This window comes from Papaver somniferum, chromosome 5 (genome assembly GCF_003573695.1).
Source record: "Papaver somniferum cultivar HN1 chromosome 5, ASM357369v1, whole genome shotgun sequence".
NCBI classification, from domain to species: domain Eukaryota; kingdom Viridiplantae; phylum Streptophyta; class Magnoliopsida; order Ranunculales; family Papaveraceae; genus Papaver; species Papaver somniferum.
In genome coordinates this window covers 115,624,425-115,643,450 of record NC_039362.1, presented here as the reverse complement: position 1 = coordinate 115,643,450, position 19,026 = coordinate 115,624,425, and the positions used below count along the sequence as shown (strand labels likewise).

The following is a 19,026-nucleotide window of genomic DNA, read 5'->3' as shown; positions in this document are numbered from 1 at the left end:
TCAATTCAACAGGAGATATGGTTCTTGCAAGTAATTAAGGATACATTTAACTTCACTATAAATAAAAATAAAATTGTGCCCTTAAATTTAACATTAAGAGTGTAAGAAATTTACAGAGATAATTTTCCCTAAACTGCTACACGTATGTGTATCAAGAACACAGTCGGAATCCGACTTCTACACCTGATGTACTCTCCCGTGAAAACAACATATGAAAAGGAAAAAAAAATGACATTCTGCATAATATTCAGAATATATATATTTTCAGTTTCTCCATGTCCCTTTACCTAACTTTAGAAGTGAAGCATACAGCAGCTCATTCCATGTATCAGGAACTCCAGGTAAGCACCAATGGCTGCAATCTTGAGAATGCACAGCTGCAATCCGTTCTTCTTCAGTCTTGTATTCCATTCTAAATATTGAAGGGTGTCCATCTTTTCTGAAATCCGTAAGCCTACTTATGTTCATGTATATTACAGGAGTCTTCATCTGTTTTAGCACGTCTTCCACAATTTTCATCTTTGGAGGATACTTGGCTAGAAAAGTTTCATTAAAAATCGGCTCACTCTCGTTATGGCACTTGCCGCCTGAGTTCCATTGGCCACCCCTGCAACCATGTTAAATTGTCAGACAGATTTTACAAATTTCTCCCCAGGTACAGCAATTTTACTTAAAGTCCCTAAAGTTGAGATACCATAAATCACAGCCAGAATAATACTATCCAAACATCAACTTTATGACAATATGTCATCAAGGTAGGCAAATGAAGCAAATACGCTCTGCTTCATCTCAAAAATTGAACTATCATCCAATGTAGCAGATTAAAATCCAGTTAGGGTGGAAAAAAATGGATTGAAAGAGCATCCTTAAACTTAAAAATACCATACGATATGATCTAGCAGAAAGATTTTTAGAGACATCCATGTTAAGTGTTTTTCTACTGTTAAAAGATAAAGAATGTTGAAGTTCATACTTAAAATGCGTAACTGAATATCCTCTGAAGATAACCTGCGTTCTGTTAGCATTGATGTTCTTGTCGACCCATCTTCCCCAGGTAGTGAGGGCTTTCTTGAAGGCATCCATCACATCCAGATTTGGGTACAGATGTGTTCCTTCTTGATAATAGTTCTCTCTGTATCAACCACACAATACACAAAGGAAAGTGTTATAAGCATTAGAGTTCCAGACCTTATAGGAAACAAGACGAAATGGTTCTTTTTGTGATCCAAGTTTCTTCTCTTTTTATATTTTGCACGAGTAGAAAAGAAGAGCCAACTATTATCAATGACGACTCTGGCTCTCACCCTTTAGAGGTTTTCTCGTGAGTCCACCAATGGCCTGTATTGAAGACTACCACGTCAGCATCACGAAATGCTGATGATGTTTTATCCATCAAATCCAATCTTAGAGTCTCTGTCGTCCCATTTGCATGTTTAGCAAATGATTCTCTAACCAGAAACGGAGCACTCACAAACTGCACAGAACAGTTGTAGCCCTGCATTACAAACATAAAAGAAAATATCACTCAAGTATATAACTAATAAAGATATTGTCATGTTTCAATACGTAATACTCTAGAAACTTACCTCGTATCTGAAATCGTACAAGCTTTGCCCTCCTTTAAAGTGAGTTTGTCCCGATCTCTCATGAACTCGACTCTTATTTCCAACACCATGCCGAAGCATACACACCAACGACTCCCACATATTCCTATTCAGTGAATCCCCAACAAATATAATCCTCTTTCCACGCAATCTCTCGAGAAAATCAATAGCATTCAAACTGTTGCATTCAAAGTTGAGTCAAAAACAAAGTAGGATGCAGCTTTAAATTAATCTTTAAATTAATATTACGATGCAGAACTTCAAAATATCAAAAAAATGCTACGCACATAATTTCATTGAATAGTCAATGTAAACAAAATAGGTATTCCTAAATCATAAGCAAAAATTAACATAATGTACTTTCAGTAGCATAGATATTAGAGCCGCGGATCAGTGAGTTCCCAACAGGAAAGCTCCCTATAAATAACTTTGACACCAAAATCAAACATCCTCCTTCCATCTCTATCTTTAACAATCTATGAGTATCTTTCACAATAGTATGAAATGAACTAAAGATCTATGCAAATACAATTGCTTCCAGGCCGCCTTAGTAAGCTGACAGAGCACTCAGCAGTTTAATAACCTCAAAATTTCTATAAACTAAATTCACCAAGAGTAAGATCTAAATAGTGGTAATTTATATGCAAACAAGTTTAAATCTACTCACTAATATTTACAAGAAAAGAAGGCGAGATCTTACCTGGGCATATTACAATCATCTGGTTGCCATCTCCATCTCAAATAATCACCATCAGGTCTACCATTTAAATGACAATCAAAATCTTTATCAATATGAGGACATGAACCAGGTGGATAATACGGTTTATTCTCATCTCTCACCCATCTACCTTTATATACATCACATTTCTCATTCAGATCAGGTAGTACTCTCAAATTCCCACTATTAGTACTAACAACTTTATCAGGACTGCTAATTCCAGATTCATTATTAGAACTAGTGACCTTGTTATTCTCAGTAACTTCCTTGGCTTTTTCTTTGTTAATAACACTTTCTTTGTCTCCACTTTGATCGGATTTCTTCACTTCAGTAGTAGTGTTTTTGCCATCTATGGGTAGTTGTTGTTGGTGAGATTCCTTACCAGAAGTAACATTTAAACTCCCGATTGGGGTTTTGTCATCAACACTTCCTCCTTTACTAATTAGAGTTCCATTTTCCCTTAATTCAGTAAAGTTTCCAGCATTGATTTTCTGTTCTCCTCTTCCATTAGAACTCGAAAAACTTGATTTATTTGATACCTCTGGAAGATTTACTTTATGCATATTTTGTTCTCCACCATTAGAACTCAAAAACGTTGTATTTTTTGAACTCTCTGAAGAATTTCCTTGATGGGTGCTTACCCTCAAATTTAAATCAGAACTAACATTAGATCCCTTTAAGATATCACCTAAAGGCCAACCATTACTACCAGAATTAGTACTTGTAGTGATAGGAGCACTAGATGATGAAGAACCAAACCCTTGAAAAAGAGGTTGGAATAAAGAAATATCAACAGGAGCATACAAATAAATCAAACTAAGAATAAGAAGTGAAGATCCTACTCCTAAACTAAAACTTGAAAAGATTTTTCTTTTGCTAGAAGAAAACCCATTGAAGAATGGTTCTAAAAATGGAAGCTTTTTCAATTCCATTGGTGCGTGTACCGAAACAAAATCATAACCAGTTAATGAAAATCCAGACTAAAAACTCATGCCTTTGTAGATATCCAATAAGACTGACTAAGATTTGTGAAGGAGAACCAGTGTTTTAGTATCAGAAAACAAAGATCAAATTTAAAAAATAATAAACAAAACACTTGAAACAGAAGGAGTAGACTGCAATTGCATGTGAAAACGCTGCAGCGTGGAACTATGTTTTCAAGAGGAGAGATGAGATGAATTGTAAAGAGATGGTGACAACTGAAACCTCGTTTTGGGGATGACGCTGGACAGTTGCAACGGGTGAAAAGAGAGAGAACCTTGAAATTTGTGATTATTGTGTTTAGTGTATATTTTAGAAAGATAAACTGGGAATGTTTTGGCTTTAAAACGGCTTCAACTCAGTTGAGGGAGTCATGTTCCCATTTGACGTATCGTATTCATGTCTATGGTTGGTAACTTTATTTGTTTCGCTATGCACCGGGTTTGATCTCAAACTTGGCATTGGCTCACCCTAAAACCGAGCAGCCACAATCTGAACTCAATTTGGAAAATTCAAATCAAAGATTTGTTAGAAAAAAAACGGCTTCATATGCGGATTTTAGGCAAATATTCAAACCAAACATTTGTTCCGGCCCTTGAAAGTTTTTTTCTTGTTTTTGTCAAATTTTATTTCGCATCGTTTTCTTTTGTTTCCCATTACTAGAAATAACCCGTGTCGTAACGGCTCGGCATGAGATTAACAGAGAGTTCTAATAAATATCTAAAGATAGCTCGTGCAGTAACGGCACTGCTTTAATATGATATCTGATTGGTGTAATTTTTCTTTTTTTCCGGACTTTCAATCGTGTTCCTTTGCAAGATAGTTTTCTATTCTGTTTTAAGCGAAATAATGTCTATAAACACATTATCCAAAAACGAACACAAAATCATTTAAGTAATAGTGTGTAATTGTGTATGCATATCTCACTAATGAGTTATTAATAAAAATAAATAAATCTCATTTCCCATTAGGTTCATCATGCCACCACTATATCCAATTAATGCATATATATGATGTATTATGATTTCAATTAATGTTTCTTTGAATATCTTGAGTTAAGAAGTGATGCAATAATTAAAGATTAATAAATTTGGATTCATAATCAGATGGGCTACAGAAACGACGGCCGTCGGATGTCTTTCGCTGGCATGAGACTGGGATGGTCGGATGCAACGTTTGTCTCTCAAAATGTTATCCGACCGTCCAAGCTCAAAAACTCATTCTGTTTTGTATTATACATGTTTATTGCGTTGAAATATCCCTCTTAAATGCCTCTATTTTCAATTAATTTTCTCTTTGACCTTCCCTCTTTTTTCTTTGAATACAAGAAAGAAGGAGAAAAACTACCTCTTTCAAAACTTACATCATTGACCTGTCCGGTATTGGTTTGATTTTTCCTGTCCGGTATTGGTTTGATTTTTCAGATCTACCAGAGGATCGAATTTGTTTCCTTGTATATATTTATCTCTAAAAAAAGAAATTGTATTTAAACGAATTTTTATGGTTTTCTGATCGGTCTGATGGTTTCGCAATACTATCAAGACTTGTGTTCTTATTCCCTTATTAGGTCTTTTTTGGTGGATTTGGATTTGCATTATTATCAAGCATGTTCTGGATGAAAACGATCTACTTCGTCAGATACGGAGATTGCTTGTCACGAAATTAATTTGGGCATATTACTTCTCTTTTATGGAAGCATCTGATATCTTTGATGATCAAGAAACAAAATGGTTTGAAACCATTATAAGGATATACAATCCTCCAACGGGCTGCAGAAGTTTAATACGGTTTTCATATCTCATATCTTTAAGTTTTGATTGTAAATTTTGTACTATCCGTGTTATCCTCTTTAATGATGTAATTGATCAATGTAATCCTTCATACCTCAGTTTAAATGAGGTAGTGTAATAAATAAAATTTTAGGGCCATAAAAGAAATAAAAAATTCTTTGACCCATCAAAAAAATAAAAAAATAAAGATTTGTTTCTAAGTGTTATTGACGGAGCAGTTCTGTTGATGTTAAACATGCACAATATGGTTCTACCACTTCAGATTGCTCAAAAGAAAAGTTTATTTACGTTTCTCTACTCTTTTTGACCTCACAATGCATAAGAACTTTGTGGCATACATATTCACGTTAACTCACAAGCCAGTGCTAGTAATAACTAATAACTCATATACATAATGAAAACGCCGGGGGTACCAAAATACACCACCAACTTTTTCTTAGGCAATATGTATGGACAGACTCAACACAACTCCGAGAGTAAAAACTCAACCAAGGAAAGTGCCTAGAGTTATCTTTCTCTCTCTATCTTGTTGTTAGAACGTTTACAGAATTGAATCCGTGAACCTAACTACAAAGAGAGTTCTTGGACGGTACCAAAGACCAATGTCCAAGAATCAATCAATTCTTATGCAACTAACAAGGTTGGACCTAGGTATTGTGATTGATCAACGCACAACCTGTGATATTTCAATTATAAAGATAAACAATATAATGCGGAAAAAGAAATAATACAGACACCGGAAAAAAAATTAACGAGGAAACTGCAACTGCAGAAAAACCCAGTGACCTAGTCCAGATTGAACACCAAACTGTATTAAGCCGTTACAGACACTAGCCTACTACCAATTAACTTCGGTCTAGAATGTAGTTGAGCCCGAACTCAGTCTCCCACTGATTCAGGTACATGCGCGCTCCTTACGCCTCTTGAATCCCAACAGGACTCCGCGCAATTGATTCCCGCAGACGGTCTCACACCAACTAAGAGTTGTTTCAACTCAATTGAAGACTTTGCCTCCCACATATAAAGCCTATGATTGATTTCCTTATTTACGATCTAAACGGATGATTAAATCAAATGATAGATCTTGGTTATGGAAATCGATAGCAACTTAGACAAAAGTCTGGCTATCCTCAAAATCGGGACTTATGCAACCCGAAGTGCAGCCTAGATTATTATTCACCTCACAAGTATAAAACTTGCGGAATCAACAAAGTATGAGACGAAGAGACTTTGTTGATTACTATCTATCTTGATTAATGGAACAAGGCTCTACAAACAATCAAGATCAGGATACTCAAGTTATCAAGATAAAAGATAATTGGACCTAGCTTCACGAATCCCAATAAAGTCTTTGTAGTCGCTAAACCCTGAAAGGGTTTCTAGAGAGGACGACTCTAGATACAACTATGACACACCAAAAATTAGTGTCGGGATTCAAAAACCACAGTTGCTAAGAGTTACCCTTATATAGACTTCAAAGCGTAGGTTGTTTTAGGTTTAAGCTAAGATAGCTTTGGAACCAAGCAATCAATATTCATCGTTAAATGAAAGCTTTGAATCTTATTCGCATATACAATATATACACTATGTTTAGGTAAACCGTAACCGAACCGTGTACAAAGACTATGTTCAACATGGTTAGCCGAAACTAGCCGATTTGAACTTAAAATCTTAATGCTCATTTTCATATTCACAAGACATTAATTTTGAGTCACAATCATGTGATCAAATGAGTCTAGTGTTAATTAGAGAACTGATCGATGCTAATTACTTCAAGGAAATAATTAATCGCAATTGAATCATAGTCGATATAGTTTGTAAATGTACAAAGTACAGTGACCGAGTACACAGTACGTGGACTGGTTCGCAAACTTATATGCAATGACCGAGTTCCGGAGTCAACAGAACTTCTCAGTTCATAAATCGGTTTGCATACTTATGCAACTACCGCGTTCCGGACTCTACAGAATTTTTCAGTTCACGTACTGGTTTGCAAACTTTGAACCAACTCAAGGTTCCGAAGTCTACAGAAATTTTTAGTTCACGTACCGATTTTCAAACTTAGGACATTTGCCGGTTCCGGAGTTCACAGAACATTCAGCTTGCATACCTGTTTGGGTACTAAACTGGTTCTAGAACATAAAATTATTTCGGATCGCATACCGGTTTGATTATTTTAACCCGGTTCACTTACCACAGTTCCACAATGGTTTGTATATGAATATACATACCTATCCGGATCACGAAACAAACAGATTTTCCCATCATGTACATACGAATATGCATATCACACAAATCTGAAAGTCGATATATAGCTACTCCGCTACGTGTACGAATACATGTACATATAACAGTTTTCTCAGTTTGTAAGACTGATAACACTATCTTGTATTCCGAATATAGTAGTTCTATATTTCTATAAATAGATTCGATACATTCCTGAATAACATCAATGACACATATCATTGTTCCAGGCTATTTTCGATGGTAAACTTGAATTATGATTTGGTTCCGAACAATAAATTATTCTCCGCAGAAATTTATCAAGTATGAACAAATGTTCATTAAGCTTAGTCATTATATTTCGAGAAATTCGTAAACTAAATAATTAGTTCTCGAGTCGAAATTCTTATCGATGCAAGCTAGTCTAATTAGTTATGCGACAATCATCTCAAAGATAGAAAAATGAATAACTTGAGAAATCGGTGGTTCAGTCTTCACTTACCTTTTGTTGATGAAGTTCTCCAAAAGCTTCGGTTGATCTTCACCTTCAAACGGTAGAACGCAAATGACGATCGGTTCGTTTCTCAACTCCACTATCCTAGACCGGGATTTAACTAATTGTAGACTAGAAATCAAGATATAATTTTGTTACATAAAATTGAAAACAAGCTTGATATAGCAATACTTATGAGTTCGGCCGAGCAATGCTCTAACAATCTCCCCCTTTGTCAATTTTAGTGACAAAACTATCTAATACATATGGATAACAAAAATAAAGTTTTGAAAAAACTCCTCGATTCACCATGTCTTCTTGATTTCCTTGGTTTCTCCAACTCTCCTTGAACTCTTCGTTATTTCAAGATGCAATGATTCTGAACATGTTCAACTCAGCATTGTCGTTGTTGAAGAACCGATTCCATAGCAGATAACAACCTTTTGAAAATAAATATTCTCAATCGTTATTATATAGAAACATAGTATTATTATATTCTATCCAAAGTTCAATTGTATCTCAACTCTGAAGTAATACTATGGTGATATGTTTCTCCTCCTTAATCAATACTTACATCTTTTGTTTAATAGGTAAATGTTAGAGCACTGCTCTGTCGAACTCGCAAGCGTTGCTATAAGTCTTGATTTCTAGTCTACTAATAGCTAAGTCTCGTACTAGGATAGAAAGTGCAGTTGAGCTCTAGACTCCACGGTGTTCATCATGCAAAGATGAAGAAATACTCAAGGAACTGGTGGAACTTCATCGACAAAAAGGTATGTGGAGACTTGAACTTATCTATCACTCAAAAGTCTATTTTATCTCCTATCTTGAGATAAAAGTCGTATTGCTATATACACTATGATTATACACATGTACTATTTTGAGCTGAGTTTATCTCGCTTATCTATTTATCGAAATTAGTTTCAATCACTTGAAAATAACTTTGACGAAAAATAGTTTGTGAACAACAACTATATAACGTTCTCTAAGAATGTTTCAATGATTGAAATGAGAGTTTAGAATACATAACCATGGTTGGATATAAACATTGTGAGACAACTCATATGTATGTAAGTCCAAAATCTTTGAACCAAAGTATGCGTACTTTGCTGCTCAGGATAACCGGAACTAAAGTCCGCGTACCAGTACGCGTACTGTCGGAAGTTCACATCCCGTGAATTTCTGTTGGAGTTTGTGAACTGAAAACAAACTTAACCCGGGTAATTAAGTTCGCGTACCGGTAGGTTATTTTCTAAAAACAGTTTAATTCGTGAACTAAGACATTTATATTTTAAGGAATGCAATCTTTGCAAACCGTGGCTATAATGTTCATGAATCGATTCGAGTGGATCAAAACTATTTTTGTTTCGATTGTGTCTTGTATAATTCTATGAGATCTAAGCAATTGAACAATTCTCTAACTAGTTCATTTGAGTCATTTAAACTAGTTGTGGTAAAGAAGAATAAGGTTGATATGAAAGTGCTCATATGGCTAACTTATGCTTAACTACCGTTAAACCAACGACTTGTACACGTTTAGGTACGGTTACTCAAACCTAAATCAAGTTATATTTCATGTGTGTATAACAAGCTAAGATTCGATCTAACGGTTGAAAAATATTAGCTTGAATCTAATCAGGTTTTCATCTAATGGTGAATATTGAATGTTTTGTTACCAAGGTATATAAAGGAGAAATATAGCAACTGGGAAACTTAATCCCCAAACCTCCTGTGTGATACTAGTTGTATAAGCTAGAGTCGATTCTCTTTAACCTTAGGTTTCTATCGAGACCGTTTAGGTTAACGACTTGAAGACTTCATTGGGATTGTGAAGCCAGGCCCAACTATTTTCTCTGTAGTTGCGTGATCTGATCTTGATGTTTCTATCGTATTTGAGTACAATCGTAAGATTGGCTTGAGATTAATTTCTCCGATAGGCAAGATAGAAAAGTAGTCACAAACATCTTCGTCTCATCTTTGTGATTCCGCAATATCTTGTTTCGCTAGTCGATTAAGATTATTGTGAGGTGATTGATAATTATAGGATGTTCTTCGAGAATATAAGTCCGGGTTATCGATTGGTTCATGTTCACCTTGATTTATCAAAAGACGGAACAAAACTCGTAGGTATTTCTGTGGGAGACAGACTTATCTGTTCATGTAGACTTTTCTCTGTGATACAAATTTGTTTATTAAAGTCTTCGACTTTGGGTCGTAGAAACTCTTAGTTGTGGGTGAGATCAACTAAGGGAATCAAGTGCGTAGTATCCTGTTGAGATCAGAGACGTAAGGAGCGCAACTGTACCTTGGATCAGTGTGAGATTGATTGGGGTTCAACTACAGTCCAGACCAAAGTTAGTTTGTAGTAGGCTAGTGTCTCTAGCGGCTTAATACAGTGTGTGTTCAATCTGGACTAGGTGCCGCGGTTTTTCTGCATTTGCGGTTTCCTCGTTAACAAAACTTCTGGTGTCTGTGTTATTTCTTTTCCGCATTATATTTTGTTATATAATTGAAATATCACAAGTTGTGCGTTGAACCGATCAATTTGTAAATCCAACCTTTGGTTGTTGATTGAAATTGATTGATACTTGAACATTCGTCTTTGGTACCGTTCAAGTTAATTTTTCTCGTGTTCAATTAGACTCGCATATTTCTATTTTCTTGAGTAAGTATTGAATCGATAAATTGAGATATAACTCCTTGATATACTTTTTATAAGATTGAGTCTGATTGTCTAGTTGATTCTCTTAAAAGTATATTGGAGTTTGTCCATACAGATTGCTAAGAGAAATATTGGGTGTGGTTGTTAGACCCTCATTTTTTCAGTAAACCTATTGCTTAAATGATTCACTCCCCCTTACATAATGATTTGTAAACCATATGTATGTAGTATGAAACTACTAAATAATTCTCCCCATTATTGTGAATAAAATTAACAAGGGTATGAAAATCGCAGTATCATAATGAATACAACCAAAAAACATCTCAAGTTTTAAGGAAGATGGTGATACTACATAATAACATAGTTAAAATGCAATTCCTCGTATCAACTTATTTAGATGATATAACATAGTAATAAATACTTAGTGCTCATCCTAGGAGATTAAAAAGATACAAGCATCCCCTTTATAATTCCACAGCACACTCCCCACAAAGATATAGCAATTAAGCACAAGTACATTTAAAAACTCTCCCCCATTAAATGTCATTCTCGAGAGAACAACATGAATGACCTTTCTTTCGTGAACAAGAAGGATAACAAATCACAAGGATTTGTATCCATAGTATCGACATAAATTGATCTCAAGGCCATTTACTAACAACGAGACAATTTTTCTCGATTTTACTCAACATTAGAGAATCTTACGGAGTGTGTCAAGCAGCAAAACACAGAAGTGTGATCACAAAAAGATCAATACTGCAAGAAAAATCTCAAAGAGTTTGTTCAATTTTCTGTTTATAAAAACATAATAGATTTAACATTTGAGCATATATGAAATATTAGTTCGATTCACGAGAACATAAAATCACAAATATTTCATAAGAATTTTGCGATAATTAAACCAATAATGATTGCATACTGCAAGTTCATCTTCCAACAACTCTAGAATTTAAACTACAATTCAAATAAATAAATCTAAAAACATGCAAGATGAAAAATGTTGGAAATAGCTATGTGTAATCACAATCTTTGCTATACCAAACCCTAGTTATCCTTATCAAGAATAAAATCCTCAAAAGAAGTTTCCTAGATATTAAGGTCTTTGAATAATTCCTTATCATCTCCGAACTCCTTATCAGTGACTGGCAAAGGAACATACTGTTCATGAATGAAAGAGTTAGTTCCTGCAAACCTGATAAGTTGTTGATTGACAAGAGCATCTTGAAGTTTGAGAGATTTCTGTAAAATCTTCTTTAGACCCTGCACCTCCTTCTTGGTTTTCCTAAGTTCTCCAAGAATATTTTTAAACCTTTTCTGATTGGAGTAATCCGATCTAGGTGTCCTATGATTCCTCCTTCTCTTCTTAAGAGATTAGACAAAAGGAATAGACATCTATTTCTTCTTGTTAGTTGGAACAGTATCAACAACCATTGGAGCAAAGGTTTCACGAGAAGGTATTGTGCTTGGAGCCTCCATGATTCTTGAGAAAAAAATGTATTCGTGAAACACAAATGTATGGTTAAACAGGCAAACCTTCTTGTGAAAGAGATATGAGTCTTGAAGTGGAAGACATTTACCATGCAGGATTTTGGAACATATAAGGGTTCACGCACGCAAAACCTATAAGTTTTCCAGATCGAAAATTCCGATACCATTACTTGAGACATGTGGATATCCAAGTAATAATATTCAAATTTTGATCTGAAGCCCTGGTGTGCAAAGTTCTTATCTTTTTCAAGGGAACACGAGATAAGATGCACATTTCAACACACTTAGACTGTGTTGAGGTGAGCACATGATTGCTCACCACCAAACTCTTCTCTTTGTTTGAGAATTTCCCTTATCCATCAATCTTAGCTTATATTTGTATTTGAAATATTGTACGAGTCCATGACCTTTACCGGTACAATAAGGACATGTCGGATTGGAGATTGTTTCAGGAACAACTTTAGCAATTAAACACATGGTACCTGAAAAATATCAGAATTCTCATTAGTATACGAAAAATCCATAACATTCTCCAATGATTTTGATGAAGAGTGATCAATTAAATTATCAAGATTGACATGAGTACTGCTACAATTATCAAAATTGACAATTTCATCCAAGAGTGCCACACTTGAATTTTCTTCCTCTTCGGAATCGTAATGATCTAAGGTTTCATCAAGTGTCGCAGCCAAACTCTTGTTGCCAGTGTATTTTCTTCGATTTGGACACCCACTGGCAAAGTGAATGAATCCTTTAAACTTGAAGCACAGTGGCATATCCTCGTCTTCAGTGTCATTGGAATCTCTGTTTTTAGCAGAAATATGATTACGTGGCTTCGCTGACATGGGAGGCTTGTCCCTGGAGAATCGTTTATTTCTTTTCCTAAGAAATTCTCTAAATTGTCTTGTGATCAGAGAAACTGAGTTATCAAGATCTTCATCTGAAAAATCAGGATCGACAAGATCATCTCCAGAGTTGTCAACACTTTCACTTTTTAAGGTTTTAGTGTTTTTCAGTGCCTTGAACGCAATATCCTTTCTGGCTTTGGATTACAGTTCATTATCAAAGATGTTCAACTTTCCAACAAGAGTGTCTCTGGAAAGTGTATCAAGGTTATTTTCTTCTATGATGGCATTTTTCTTAGACTTGTATCTTGCTGGTAAGGATCGGAGAATTTTCGTAACAGTGTGCTTTTGGGAGATAGTCTTCCCTAATGCAAAACAAGCATTGACATTACTAGAAACCTTTTGATTAAATCATTCAAAAGAATCCTCATCAGACATACGGATTTTTTCCCAGTCATAAGTTAGGTTTTGAAGCCTAGCATCTTTCTCTGAGGTATCCCCTTCAAATACGACATCCCAGGCATCTTTAGACTTAGTGCACGAAGTCACATGGTGTTAAATATTTGGGCTTATGGCGTGGATAATAGCGTTCAGCCCATCAGAATTATACTTTGCAGCACTTATCTCGGTTTCACTATACTGTATCAATGGCTTTGCAACTGTAGCTCCGTCTACAACAACTGTTTGTGCGTTACATCCAACAACTACAATTTTCCATGTCTCAAAGTCACGGGCTTGTAGAAAGGAATGTATAACGATTTTCCACCATAAGTAATTAGGGCCTTCAAACGCTGGCGATATATTTATAGAGATTGCACTCATGTCCATATAATCAGACTGCTTCAAACACAGACTGATTAGGTCTCAATGTGTTTGCCTGATCTGATACCAACTGAAAACGCCACGGGTACCAAAATACACCACCAACTTTTTCTTAGGAAATCTGTATGGACAAACTCAACACAGCTGCGAGAGTAAAAACTCAATCAAGGAAAGGGCCTAGAGTTATATCTTTCTCCCTCTTGTTGTTAGAACGTTTACAAAATTGAATCTGTGAACCTAACTACAAAGAGAGTTCTTGGACGGTACCAAAGACCAATGTCCAATAATCAATCAAGTCTTATCCAACTAACAAGGTTGGACCTAGTTACTATGATTAATCAACACACAACCTGTGATATTTCAATTATAAAGATAAACAATATAATGCGAAAAACAAATAACACAGATACCAGAAATTTTGTTAACGAGGAAACCGCAACTGCAGAAAAACCCCGTGACCTAGTCCAGATTGAACACCAAACTGTATTAAGCCGCTATAAACACTAGCCTACTACCAATTAACTTCGGTCTGGAATGTAGTTGAACCCGAACTCAGTCTCCCACTGATTAAGGTACGTCGCACTCCTTACGCCTCTTGAATCCCAGCAGGACTCCGCGCAATTGATTCCCTTAGACGGTCTCACACAAACTAAGAGTTGTTTCAACTCAATTAAAGACTTTAAACCAAATCTGCCTGCCATATATTAAGCATATGATTGATTTCCTAATTTACGGTCCAAACGAATAATCAGATTAAATGATAGATCCAGGTTATGGAAATCGATAACAACTCAGACAAAAGTCTGGCTATCCTCAAAATACGGACTTATGCAACCCGAAGTGCAGTCTAGATTATTATTCACCTCACAAGTATGAAACTTACGGAATCAATAAAGTATGAGACGAAGATAATTTGTTGATTACTATCTATCTTGATTGATGGAGCAAGGCTCTACAAACAATCAAGAACAGGATAGCCAAGTTATCAAAATAAAAGATAACTAGACCTGGCTTCACGAATCCCAATGAAGTCTTTGTAGTCGTTAAACCTTAAAAGGGTTTTTGGAGAGGACGACTCTAGATACAACTAGGACACACCAAAAAGTAGTGTCAGAATTCAAAAATCCCAGTTGCTAAGGGTTCCCCTTATATAAACTTCAAAGCCTAGGTTGTTTTAGGCTTAAGCTAAGATAACTTTGGAACCAAGCAATCAATATTCACCGTTAAATGAAAGCTTTGAATCTTATTCACATATACAATATATACACTATGGTTAGGTAAACCGTAACCGAACCGTGTATAAAGACTATGTTCAACATGGTTAGCCGAAACTAGCCGATTTGAACTTAAAAGCTTAACGCTCATTTTCATATTCACAAGACATTAATATTGAGTCACAATCATGTGATCAAATGAGTCTAGTGTTAATTAGAGAACTGATCAAATGCTAATTACTTCAAGGAAATAATTTAATCGCAATTGAATCATAGTCGACATAGTTTGTAAATGTACAAAGTACAATTACTTGAACCGTCCGTGAATCGGCTGAGTCACAGTACGTGGACCGGTTCGCAAAAATATACGCAATGACCGAGTTCCGGAGTCAACAGAACTTCTTAGTTCATAAATTGGCTTTCACACTTATGCAATTACTGAGTTCGGGACTCTACAGAATTTTTCATTTCCCGTACCGGTTTGCAAACTTTGAACCAAGACAAGGTTTCAGAGTCTACAACACTTTTTAGTTCACGTACCGGTTTTCAAACTTAGGACCTTTGCCGGTTCCGGAGTTCATTGAACATTCAGCTTGAGTCCCCGTTTGGGTACTAAACTGGTTCTAGAACCTAGAACTGTTTTGGCTCGCATACCGGTTTGTTTATTTTAACCCGGTTCCTTTACCACAGTTCCACAATGGTTTGTATACGAATATACATATCTATTTAGATCACGAAACAAACAAATTTTCCCATGATGTACATACAAATATGTATATCACATAAATCTGAAAGTCTATATATAGCTACACCGCTACGTGTACGAATACAACTTTATACATATAACAGTTTCTCAGTTTGTAAGACTGATAACACTGTCTTGTATTCCTAATATAGTAGATCTATATTTCTCTTAATCGATTCGAAACATTCCTGAATAAAATCAATGACACATATAACTGTTCCAGGCTATTTTCAAATAATAAACTTGAATTATGATTTGGTTCCGCACAATAAATTGTTCTCCACCGAATTTGATCAAGTATGAACAAATGTTCATTAAGCTTAGTCATTATATTTCGAGAAATTCATAGACTAAATAATTAATTCTCGACTCGAAATTCTTGTCTATGCAAGCTAGTCTAATTAGTTATGCGACAATTGTCTCAAAGATAGAAAAGTGAATATAACTTGAGAAATATGTGGTTCAGACTTCACTTACCTTTTGTTGATGAAGTTCTCCAAAAGCTTCGGTTGATCTTTGCCTTCAAACGGTAGAACGCAAATGATGACTGGTTCGTTCTCAACTCCACTGTCCTAGACCGAGACATAACTTAATGTAGACTAAAAATCAAGATATAGTTTTGACAACAAGATTGATATAGCAACAGTTGTAAGTTCTACTAAGCAATGCTCTAATACATAATGAAATAACTTTACTTTAATTGCATCAACGGGAATGAACATTCAAAATTGTCTAAAGATTCCATTATTGCTCCCTCCTAACTCTTGTACAAATCCCATGCCTACTGATAACAAAATCTTTAGGCTTATTTTTATGATTAATTAATGGCCAAAAACCATACATAACCATATGCACAAGCTTTGGATGGACATTTGTTCACGTGCGGTTTCGTAACTGATCTACGATGCTTCCAAGTATTCTACATTATGTTATTCGAGCTTTGATGTTATTGCATACGTCATTTGTGGTTAAAAACCTTCCACTACAGTTATATTTTTTTCTCGTAAAGTTCTGATAATAAAAGAGCTTAACTAATCAGGTTGATCACCTTCCTAGTATTTTGTTTTACAAATTCAGAATTGTCATGATATATCTCTCTTTTCTTACATTTTCGACGGAGTCATAAATAAAGAGAGACTATATCTCACAACTTTGGAAGCCACACTTTCCTTAAGAGAATAAAATACACTTACGGAAATAGGAAATTATATCTACAAAGTAATATTGTGTTATTGGACTGATATTGAGGGTTTTTCCATTTCATACTGATTTCCTTTGATAGATTTTTATCATCCACCTGAAGGTTTCAGCTTCTCTCTTTGTTGCATTGCGTCAATTGCTAACATAGCTCCGCGTGTGCTTCCCTCCTCTTCGTCTCTATTCTGAAGGTGATGACTCTTGTACCTTCGATTTTGTCGTTTGCATCTATAATTATATTTATTACTACTGTCTAGGTTAGTGGAAAATCAAAATGACCGTGGCTAACTGTAGTTAACTTTGTGATTGCTTCAGTGAGTTGCATTGAGTGAAGTTGGGTTTGGGTTGGGTTTTTGATCAATGTTGGAGATGGGAGATTTTTTTTTGAATTTTTGAGTTGTTAAAATATCTGATTAACTGTTGATATCAGGTTGATAGGTAAATTCCGGAAACACTTTTGGCACCTAGTTTTCCATATGATCCAACAGGTTGTAGCCAACCATTCCTTTCTCTGCAACATTTCCATCATGGTGTTTCTAGATAGCACAAACCAAGGTTCCCTTAATATTGACACCTGGGTTTGCTGGGACTCTACAGCCTAGCCCAAACCAAATAGCTCTACTTAAAGTACAATGTACCATTAAGTGAGTGAGGGTTTCATAATCTTTCACATGAAATACACCTAGGAGAAGTTTTCGCATTCCATCTATTGAGCTTGGATCTTACACGTAAAAGGTCATTTTAATATTTCCAGACAAAGACTTTGAATCTTAGGATGAATATCAGTTTTCCAAATCTTGTGTCCATATTGAGTTGGTAGGTAGTTCAAATATGTTTGGTATGGCACTTGTGATTATGCAGTCTTATTCCATTACAGTTAAAATTCACTTTATAACGGTTTTAAATCGTCATGGTATCCAACCATATGTGTAATGCCTTGAACTACATTTAATTTCTTCTTTGGAGCTTTTCGTATTGTTGCATGTTATAACTGGTCGGGTCATGAATTTTACTCTTTAAGATGCTTACAATAGAGTTATGTGCTAACAACCATCCAAAATTGACGGTCATTGCTGCTCCAAGGGTCATGCGTGTCTTTTGGCCGAGTAACTTACTACGGTAACGTTTTTGGTTGCGCAACTGCAATGCTTTTGTTGTTTAAGCCTTGGGCATGCCTTAGACGTATGAAATTGCACGACCTATTCCATACCATGATTTCCTTCTTGAGATGGGGGAGCTAGAATTTATCGGACATACGTCAGTGTATCAAAAAAAAGATGTATTTATCATTGGCAACATATTCTTGCCTTTGTTGTGAAGCTCCATTCATCGGGATAGTGCATATTTGTTACATTTATTTGCCCTTATCTCTTGGGATTTACAATTTAACGTAGCGTTAGCGTACAATTTGGATCAAAGATCCAATATATATTGAAAACTAGTGTGAAATTAATAAATTTAGGGGTGGGTCTTGGGTTAGATCAACCCGCCCAACCTGAACGTTGGGCGGGCATGCGTAATGTATTTCAAAACTTTGGTCAAGCTTGTGCACAAAAATTATAAACCCGAGTTAAATTTGGGAAAGCATGTGCACAAATATCTCTAACCCAAAGAACCCACCCATCCTAAACAACTATCTAAATTGTGTTTACAATTGGTATTATTATCAAATTAGAATAATTTAATTAGCTAATAATATTGCCTATTATTGTAAATAATTTAAGTTATTTGGAAAATTAAGATAAATAGAGTAACTAAATGTTAGTATTACTAAAATATTTTATTATCACATTAGATAATTTTAAGACTTAACAAAGACAATTAGGAATTTATGTGTATGTTTATTCAAATTTGGATCAACCCAATAAACCTGAAGAATATAATTTGGGCAGCACCTCCATGGATTTCGCTGGTTCAATAGGCAATCTGGGCGAATAATTTCTTGGTAGGGTATGGCTCGGCCAAGCCTTGTAAACCGACCAACCAACCCAAGTCCTACCCTTAAGATTTATAAAAGTAATAGAAAAATCATGGAACAATAACTAAATAACATAACTTTGATAAATCAAATAATAATAATGTTGGATATAAAATTGCATTTTTCTACGATACTAAGCCTTCTTAGATAATAGTCAGTAATTTTAATTAATAATAGGACCAGAAAAGGAACTCAAACTAAACTAAGAATTAAACCAATACTGGGAATGAAAATCCTAAATTAAATATAAACTAGAACTAGGAAAT

At 35.3% G+C, this 19,026-nt stretch overlaps 1 protein-coding gene across 1 annotated transcript; it reads right to left on the bottom strand.

Annotated features, from left to right (window-relative positions):
* Window positions 1-57: 57 nt before the first annotated feature.
* On the bottom strand, window positions 58-3,593 carry LOC113282473 (protein trichome birefringence-like 2). The gene is made up of 5 exons (XM_026531488.1): window positions 2,305-3,593; window positions 1,587-1,782; window positions 1,305-1,495; window positions 974-1,132; window positions 58-607 (listed from the first exon to the last, which is right to left on the bottom strand). The coding sequence occupies exons 1-5, from the start codon at window positions 3,252-3,254 to the stop codon at window positions 265-267; spliced, it is 1,839 nt and encodes a 612-aa protein (XP_026387273.1). The 5' UTR covers window positions 3,255-3,593; the 3' UTR covers window positions 58-264.
* Window positions 3,594-19,026: the final 15,433 nt, after the last annotated feature.